This window comes from Hyperolius riggenbachi, chromosome 5 (assembly GCF_040937935.1).
Source record: "Hyperolius riggenbachi isolate aHypRig1 chromosome 5, aHypRig1.pri, whole genome shotgun sequence".
Taxonomy (NCBI): domain Eukaryota; kingdom Metazoa; phylum Chordata; class Amphibia; order Anura; family Hyperoliidae; genus Hyperolius; species Hyperolius riggenbachi.
In genome coordinates, this window is record NC_090650.1 from 445151961 (window position 1) to 445161830 (window position 9870).

At 48.2% G+C, this 9870-nt stretch overlaps 1 protein-coding gene across 4 annotated transcripts in view; it reads left to right on the forward strand.

Annotated features, from left to right (window-relative positions):
* Positions 1 to 9870, forward strand: part of LOC137519260 (microtubule-actin cross-linking factor 1, isoforms 6/7-like) — a 277534-nt gene that overhangs the window by 177637 nt on the left and 90027 nt on the right. For all 4 annotated transcript variants that reach the window (XM_068238155.1, XM_068238153.1, XM_068238154.1 and 1 more), the window contains exons 14-17: positions 1665 to 1891; positions 5794 to 5916; positions 7608 to 7709; positions 9677 to 9778. In XM_068238155.1, coding sequence (XP_068094256.1) covers positions 1665 to 1891; positions 5794 to 5916; positions 7608 to 7709; positions 9677 to 9778 — 554 coding nt within the window. The remainder of the gene's footprint in view (positions 1 to 1664; positions 1892 to 5793; positions 5917 to 7607; positions 7710 to 9676; positions 9779 to 9870) is intronic.

Genomic DNA, 9870 nt, shown 5'->3' on the forward strand with positions numbered 1-9870 from the left:
GCTACCTACTCTGGGCACATATACCCCTGGCTACCTACCCTGGGCACATATACCCCTGGCTACCTACTCTGGGCACATATACCCCTGCCTACATATACTGGGCATATACCCCTGGCTACCTACTCTGGGCACATATACCCCTGGCTACCTACTCTGGGCACATATACCCCTGGCTACCTACTCTGGGCACATATACCCCTGCCTACCTACTCTGGGCACATATACCCCTGGCTACCTACTCTGGGCACATATACCCCTGGCTACCTACTCTGGGCTCATATACCCCTGGCTACCTACTCTGGGCACATATACCCAAGCCTACATATATTGGGCATATACCCCTGGCTACCTACTCTGGGCACATATACCCCTGGCTACCTACTCAGGGCACATATACCCCTGGCTACCTACTCTGGGCACATATACCCCTGCCTACATATACTGGGCACATATACTCCTAACTACATATACTAGGCATATACCCCTGGCTACCTACTCTGGGCACATATACCCCTGGCTACCTACTCTGGGCACATATACCCCTGGCTACCTACTGTGGGCACATATACCCCTGCCTACATATACTGGGCACATATACCCCTAACTACATATACTGGCTACATATACTGGGCATATATACCCCTGGCTACATATACTGGGCACATATACCTCTGGCTACATATACTGGGGACACATACCCCTGCCTACATATACTGGGCACATATACCCCTGGCTACCTGTTCTGTGGACATCTCTACCCCTGGCTACCTGTTCTGGGGACATCTATACTGCTGGACACCTATTCTGGGGACACCTATAGACCTGGGGCTACCTATTTTTGGGGAAGCACTGCTGTCAGATTGAGTGTATTTTGGGGAACTGCTGCCAGGTGAGAGGTGTCTACCATATTAAGGGGGCATTCTGCCTATTTATGTGAAATGCTGTCTATTTATGTGCCTCCTGACTGCTGAATTTGTCTTGTTGGGGGCCTCATGGTTACTGAATTTGTCTTGTTGGGGGCCTCATGATTTGTTGGGGGCCTCAAGATCGCTGAATTTGTCTTGTTAGGGGCCTCATGATTGCTGAATTTGTCTTGTTAGGGGCCTCATGATTGCTGAGTTGGTCATGTTGGGGGCCTCATGTTTGCTCATGATTGCGGAATTTGTCTTGGAACATGCTGTAAGGTACATACTGAGGGAGGGTGGGTGAGCGTGAGCCTGCTAACCTCCATGTACATTTGAAGGGGCGTGACCAAATGTGGAGCACCCATAACCACGCCCACATTTGGTCACGACCCTTCACCTTAGGGGGCGCATTAATAGTCTTTGTCCCCGGGCGCTGAAAACCCTAGCTACGCCTCTGGCCGGCCCTGGGTGTATATGTCCCACTGAGAAAGGACCGCTTCTGGTTTTCAGAGTATAGCGGCTAGGAACATGTATTCTATAATCACACGCCACAAATCTGTGTGTCTCCTCCTTGTATTTTACTGTTTGTTTTTTTTCAGCTGAACATATGCATGACTACAACTCTCACTTTTCTGGCTGATCCTCCATGTCCATCAGTCCTATAGTAGTCCCTCATTCCTCCCTGACATTCCCACCCTCCTTTCACGTTCCTCGTAGGTTTCCAGTCTCCAGCCCCATCACGTCTGTCCTTCCTTGCAGGGATCCAGAATCGTACACAAGTGTTGTTGGCAGACTGGAAGCAGCTGTGTAGCCGGGCAGAGGAACGGGACACTTGGTTGTCTAGTCTTCTCTCGCTGGCGGAGCGATTCTGGAACAGTCTCTCTGATCTGGCGGTCACAATCGGAGACACTCAGCAGATGGTTGTGGACACAGAGCAGCCGAGTACAGACCCCGACTTCATCAGAACCCGACTGGATGCTATGCAGGTAAAGGAAGAGTTCTGTGGTGTGGAAGCCAAGCCATCCAAGGTCAAGTAACGCAAAGCAAGATAAGAGTTTTGCCAGAATGTGCTCTGTGAAGACTACCACTCTCTAAATCCATGGCCTCTCTTAGCAATGTATTCTGTATATTCTGTATATTCTGTAGCCGTGACAAAGATAATACAAAACTGCTTGGGTGAAGCTGAGGCGGGTGACATACCGTGAACTTTTTTGGTGGCTTTATATCTCTTGCATACGAAGACACTTCTGAGTTCTTTTACTATGGGTTTGATTTTAATACCACATTAAACCATTTTGTGTATTATTCTCATTGCATTTAGAACTAAGAATGTCACAAGATTAATTTGTCCACCACCAACACACGTGGCTTGTGTCCAGTCATCTTCACCTGGTCAGTGACTCCATGCTGCGGTGGTGGATAACTGGATATATGTTGCTAAGGGAGACTGACGATTCTGGAAGGGGTCATTTTACATGCATCTACACTTCTTATTTAAGTTTTATGATGGATCCACACCATACAATTTTTTGGCAGATTTACTTGACAGATTGAATAATTTCCGGCATGTCCGATCTGAGGATCGATCGGATCGTTTTTTTTTTTTGATCAGTCAGATCGGACATGCTGAAAATAATCGATCTTGCAGGTAAATCTGGCAAAAAATTGTATGTTGTGGATCCAGTATTACACAATAAAAGCATGGCAGAAGATCTGAGCCTTCTCTGTAGATTTCCTCTTTAGATGTGTGAGTAGTGATGGTCATGTCTAGGAGAAGTCACGGAGAAGCATGTGATCAGTCTGGTCAGGTGATAGATATGTAAGTCTCTGATTAGTGATGGTGATAGCTAGGAGAAGTCATGGAGAAGCATGTGATCAGTGTGGTCAGGTGATAGATATGTAAGTCTCTGATTAGTGATGGTCATGTCTAGGAGAAGTCACGGAGAAGCATGTGATCAGTCTGGTCAGGTGATAGATATGTAAGTCTCTGATTAGTGATGGGCATGTCTAGGAGAAGTCATGGAGAAGCATGTGATCAGTCTGGTCAGGTGATAGTTATGTAAGTCTCTGATTAGTGATAGACATGTCTAGGAGAAGTCACGGAGAAGCATGTGATCAGTCTGGTCAGGTGATAGATATGTAAGTCTCTGATTAGTGATGGGCATGTCTAGGAGAAGTCATGGAGAAGCATGTGATCAGTGTGGTCAGGTGATAGATATGTAAGTCTCTGATTAGTGATGGCCGTGTCTAGGAGAAGTCATGGAGAAGCATGTGATCAGTGTGGTCAGGTGATAGATATGTAAGTCTCTGATTAGTGATGGCCGTGTCTAGGAGAAGTCATGGAGAAGCATGTGATCAGTCTGGTCAGGTGATAGATATGTAAGTCTCTGATTAGTGATGGTCATGTCTAGGAAAAGTCATGGAGAAGCATGTGATCAGTGTGGTCAGGTGATAGATATGTAAGCCTCTGATTAGTGATGGTCGTGTCTAGGAGAAGTCATGGAGAAGCATGTGATCAGTGTGGTCAGGTGATAGATTTGCAAGCCTCTGATTAGTGATGGTCGTGTCTAGGAGAAGTCATGGAGAAGCATGTGATCAGTGTGGTCAGGTGATAGATTTGCAAGTTTCTGATTAGTGATGGTCGTGTCTAGGAGAAGTCATGGAGAAGCATGTGATCAGTGTGGTCAGGTGATAGATATGTAAGGCTCTGATTAGTGATGGTCATAGCTAGGAGAAGTCATGGAGAAGCATGTGATCAGTCTGGTCAGGTGATAGATATGTACGTCTCTGATTAGTCATGGGCATGTCTAGGAGAAGTCATGGAGAAGCATGTGATCAGTCTGGTCAGGTTATAGATATGTAAGGCTCTGATAAGTGAAGGTCATGTCTAGGAGAAGTCACGCAGAAGCATGTGATCAGTGTGGTCAGGTGATAGATATGTAAGTCTCTGATTAGTGATGGTCGTGTCTAGGAGAAGTCATGGAGAAGCATGTGATCAGTGTGGTCAGGTGATAGATATGCCAGCCTCTGATTAGTGATGGTCGTGTCTAGGAGAAGTCATGGAGAAGCATGTGATCAGTGTGGTCAGGTGATAGATATGTAAGGCTCTGATTAGTGATGGTCGTGTCTAGGAGAAGTCATGGAGAAGCATGTGACCAGTCTGGTCAGGTGATAGATATGTAAGTCTCTGATTAGTGATGGGCATGTCTAGGAGAAGTCATGGAGAAGCATGTGATCAGTGTGGTCAGGTGATAGTTATGTAAGTCTCTGATTAGTGATGGCCGTGTCTAGGAGAAGTCATGGAGAAGCATGTGATCAGTGTGGTCAGGTGATAGATATGTAAGTCTCTGATTAGTGATGGCCGTGTCTAGGAGAAGTCATGGAGAAGCATGTGATCAGTCTGGTCAGGTGATAGATATGTAAGTCTCTGATTAGTGATGGTCATGTCTAGGAGAAGTCATGGAGAAGCATGTGATCAGTGTGGTCAGGTGATAGATATGTAAGCCTCTGATTAGTGATGGTCATGACTAGGAGAAGTCATGGAGAAGCATGTGACCAGTCTGGTCAGGTGATAGATATGTAAGTCTCTGATTAGTGATGGTCATGTCTAGGAGAAGTCATGGAGAAGCATGTGATCAGTGTGGTCAGGTGATAGATATGTAAGCCTCTGATTAGTGATGGTCGTGTCTAGGAGAAGTCATGGAGAAGCATGTGATCAGTGTGGTCAGGTGATAGATTTGCAAGCCTCTGATTAGTGATGGTCGTGTCTAGGAGAAGTCATGGAGAAGCATGTGATCAGTGTGGTCAGGTGATAGATTTGCAAGTCTCTGATTAGTGATGGTCGTGTCTAGGAGAAGTCATGGAGAAGCATGTGATCAGTGTGGTCAGGTGATAGATATGTAAGGCTCTGATTAGTGATGGTGATAGCTAGGAGAAGTCATGGAGAAGCATGTGATCAGTGTGGTCAGGTGATAGATATGTAAGTCTCTGATTAGTGATGGTCATGTCTAGGAGAAGTCATGGAGAAGCATGTGATCAGCGTGGTCAGGTGATAGATATGTAAGTCTCTGATTAGTGATGGTCGTGTCTAGGAGAAGTCATGGAGAAGCATGTGATCAGTGTGGTCAGGTGATAGATATGCAAGCCTCTGATTAGTGATGGTCGTGTCTAGGAGAAGTCATGGAGAAGCATGTGATCAGTGTGGTCAGGTGATAGATTTGCAAGCCTCTGATTAGTGATGGTCGTCTCTAGGAGAAGTCATGGAGAAGCATGTGATCAGTGTGGTCAGGTGATAGATATTTAAGGCTCTGATTAGTGATGGTCATAGCTAGGAGAAGTCATGGAGAAGCATGTGATCAGTCTGGTCAGGTGATAGTTATGTAAGTCTCTGATTAGTGATAGACATGTCTAGGAGAAGTCATGGAGAAGCATGTGATCAGTCTGGTCAGGTGATAGATATGTAAGTCTATGATTAGTGATGGTCATGTCTAGGAGAAGTCATGGAGAAGCATGTGATCAGTGTGGTCAGGTGGTAGATATGTAAGGCTCTGATTAGTGATGGTCATAGCTAGGAGAAGTCATGGAGAAGCATGTGATCAGTCTGGTCAGGTGATAGATATGTAAGTCTCTGATTAGTGATGGGCATGTCTAGGAGAAGTCATGGAGAAGCATGTGATCAGTCTGGTCAGCAAATTTGCTAAGCTCTGATTTGATGTGATCACTTCCTATAGTCTTCCTGATTCTTTATAGATAAAAACTGTCCTGGAACTCGCAGGAACATTCATTGTCTTTAGAGCGATAACGCATAACTGTTGTTTCCACCGCTGAAGAATAATCTCACAGGTCGCACTTCTGTACTGATTGTTCCTCACTCTGTTTTCCCTTTCAGGCCCTCCGAGAGGACATTGACAACCTGCAGAATGAGCTGGACACATTGGGGACTCTGGGGGTGGAGCTAATGTCATCGTGTGGGGACATGGAGAAGCCAGATGTGACCAAGAGCTTGGATGAGGTGAGGAGGAGCTTCAGGAGGGAATCTGTGCAGGAACTGCAGGGAGGGACCTATACTGGGATGCAGGGAGGGGTCTATGCAGGGAGGGGTCTATTCAAGAGATGCAGGAAGAAGATGCAGGAAGGGGTCTATGCAGGGAGGAGTTTATGCAGGGATGAATATATGCAGAAGATGCAGGGAGGTGTCTATGCAGGAGATGCGGTGGGGGGTCTATGCAGGAGATGCAGGGAGGGATCTATGCAGGAGATGTAGGGAGAGGTCTATGCAGGAGATACAGGGAGAGGTCTATGCAGGAGATGCAGGGAGGAGTTTATGCAGGGAGGAATCTATGCAGGAGTCGCAGGGAGGGATCTATGCAGGAGATGCGTGGGGGAGGGTTCTATGCAGGAGATGCAGGGAGGGGTCTATGCAGGAGATGCGGTGGGGGGGGGGGTCTATGCAGGAGATGCAGGGAGGGGTCTATGCATGAGATGCAAGGAGGGGTCTATGCAGGAGATGCAGGGAGGGGACTATTCAGGAGATGCAGGGAGGAGGAGGTGCAGGGAGGGGTCTATGAATGAGATACAAGGAGGGGTCTATGCAGGAGATGCAGGGAGGAATCTATGCAGGAGATGTAGGGAGAGGTCTATGCAGGAGATACAGGGAGGGGTCTATGTAGGAGATGCAGAGAGGGATCTATGCAGGAGATGCGGGGGGAGAAGGGTTCTATGCAGGAGATGCAGGGAGGGGTCTGTGCAGGAGATGTTGGGAGAGGTCTATGCAGGAAATGCAGGGAGAGGTCTATGCAGGAGATGCAGGGAGGGATCTATGCAGGAGATGCGGGGGGTTCTATGCAGGAGATGCAGGGAGGGGTCTATGCAGGAGGTGTTGGGAGAGGTCTATGCAGGAGATGCAGGGAGAGGTCTATGCAGGAGATGCAGGGAGGGATCTATGCAGGAGATGCGGGGGGTTCTATGCAGGAGATGCAGGGAGGGGTCTATGCAGGAGGTGTTGGGAGAGGTCTATGCAGGAGATGCAGGGAGGGGTCTATGCAGGAGATACAGGGAGGAGGAGACGCATGGAGAGGTCTATGCAGGAGATGCGGGGGGGGGGGAGGGTTCTATGCAGGAGATGCAGGGAGGGGTCTATGCAGTAGATGTTGGGAGAGGTCTATGCAGGAGATACAGGGAGAGGTCTATGCAGGAGACGCATGGAGAGGTCTATGCAGGAGGTGGGGGGGGAGGGTTCTATGCAGGAGATGCAGGGAGAGGTCTATGCAGGAGATGCAGGGAGAGGTCTATGCAGGTGATACAGGGAGGAGGAGACGCATGGAGAGGTCTATGCAGGAGATGCGGGGGGGGGGGGGGGGGGGGAGAGGGGAAAGAAGGGTTCTATGCAGGAGATGCAGGGAGGAGTCTATGCAGGAGATGCAGGGAGGGGTCTATGCAGGAGATACAGGGAGGGGTCCATGCAGGAGATGTTGGGAGAGGTCTATGCAGGCAATACAGGGAGGAGGCGACGCAGGGAGGGGTTGATGAATTTATTCTATTAAATATGCTGATAAGGAGGATCTATGGAGGAGTGGGAACACCTGATGAGCATACAGGACTGTGGCTGGCGGATCAGCATTACAGCCGTGTTCAGGAAGTGATCAGTAATAGCTGGCGATGATGTCCAACAGCGCTGTGGAATAACGTATCTTGTCTCCGCAGTTGTACGCCGCCTGGAACAGCCTGAACAAGCTCTGGAGCGAGCGAAACACCAACCTGGAGGAGCAGCTGAAGGCGACACTGCGATACCAGGAGACGATACAGGTACGTCCGGTGTGACCCCAGCCTGGGTACAGAAACAGGGGGAGGATGGGCACCATATAGTGACTCTGGGGATGGTGATAATAACCTGGCAGGTACCACTCGGTTACCTTCTGTCATGGAGCTGTATGATAAGGTGTAAGGGTGCGTACACATATCCAATTGTGATTGGCCAATTTTTCTCCTTACATGTAGTATGAGGATTAACAGACGTTGAATACTATGAACAGATTGTGTAGGTAAGCTGAGCTCTCATACTACATGGATGGATGTGTGTACACACCCTAACCTCACTTCTCTCCTATGCCCAACCCTAACACCCACCCTCTCCTGTGTGTCCCTCTAAACACATCTCTCCTGCGTCTACCTTAATTCCCCCTCATGCACGGAGTCTAAATATAACCTTCTAACTCTTCTGAGATAAAAGCACCACTGAAAAAAGATCTTTATGGAGGCTGCCATATGCATTTACTTTTAAGCAATACCAGTTGCCTGGCTAGCCTGCTGATCCTCTGCCTCTAATACTTTTAGCCAAAGCCCCTGAACAAGCATACAGCAGATCAGGTGTTTCTGACATTACTGTCATATCTGACAAGATTAGCTGCATGCTTGTTTCTGGTTGGATTCAGACACTACTGCAGCCAAATAGATCCGCAGGACAGCCAGGCAACTGGTATTGTTTAAAAGAATTAATATGGCACCCTCCACATACCTCTCACTCCAGTTGTCCTCTCCTTCTGTGTTATTCCTAACCCTAACATCTGCCCTCTTCAGGCCTTAAAGTGAACCAGAGACAAAAGCACCCTCATGTATTTTACTATATATATCAATGGGAACATTAGAGAAAACACCTACCCTGCTCTCTGTTTCATTCTTCACTGCTCAGCCTGCTTCTTATCAGCCCTGATAAGAATCCCCAACTGAGCATTCAGTCTAGCTTTGCCCCGGAATGATTATAGCTGAGTCAGTCTTCTGTGATGTCTTTTCAAGCCCAAGCCCGCCCCTTGTGGCTCTGCGTTCCTGCTATGTATCCTCCTCAGGAAGCGTTCCCATTGGGCTGTTAAATGACGAATGGGGATTCCCAAAGCTCTGATGGGGCTTGCTATACTTAAAGGGGTTCTGTGGGGGTTTCTGAGGATAAAAACTGCCACTTACCTGTGGCTTCTATCAGCCCCCTGCAGTGGTAATGTCCCACGCCGTCCTGCTCCCATCTGCCGTTCCCCGCAGCCGGCACCGGGCTATTATTCGTCTGTCACACAGACGAATAATGCGCGTTGCCGTGCCTCCGCTCGCGTCATCTGAGGCTTACTGCGCAGGCGCAGTACAACGGAGCCTTGTACTGCGCTTGCGCAGTAAGCTTCCGATGACGCAGGCGGAAGTGAGCGGGTGCGCAGTCGCAGTTGGATCCCATGCCACGCTAGACCGGGGCCGGCGGCGGAGAACGGCAGATGGGAGGACGCCGCCGTGGGACATTACCGCTGCAGGGGGCTGATAGACGCCCAAGGTAAGTGTCTGTTTTCCTCCTCAGAAACCCCCCACAGAACTCCTTTAAAGTGAAGTGAGTGTGGTTGGCTGGGGACACATGCTGGATATGTCAGTCGCTCATCAGGGATCAGCATGCCGGGAGAATATTGGCACGGGACATTTTTCCCAGAATATTGGCAAGGAATTAACCAAAGGTGAGTATTTCTGATTAATTAAGACTAATAAACAATTTTTCATAATTCTGTTTTTATTTAACTCTTAACTCTTTGTGGAAATGGGTAAGGGATAGTTCAGAAAATGTGGTGTTATTTTGTGCCCACATATTTTGGCAAACATTCCTTTCTTTAAGAAAACGTGAAACGTTTGTGAACTTTATGGTGAACTGAAGCTGCCAATAATCACTCATAGCTATTAGCTATTGAGCATCATGCATGCCTGCATAGCCGGCTATACTCACCACTTGTTCTGTGCTGCTTTCTCCACAGAGGCTCCAGGATTGGCTGCTGCTAGCTGAGTCCCGCCTCTCTGAGGAGTTCCTCGTGGGCGGGGATTTGGATATGGTAAAGCGTCAGCTGGCTGACTTAAAGGTGGGTGTAGCACGATAAAAAATGTGATATACATGGAGCTTATTCCACACCTCTGCAATATCATTACTAAGGAAATGCTGGACCAGAGAAAG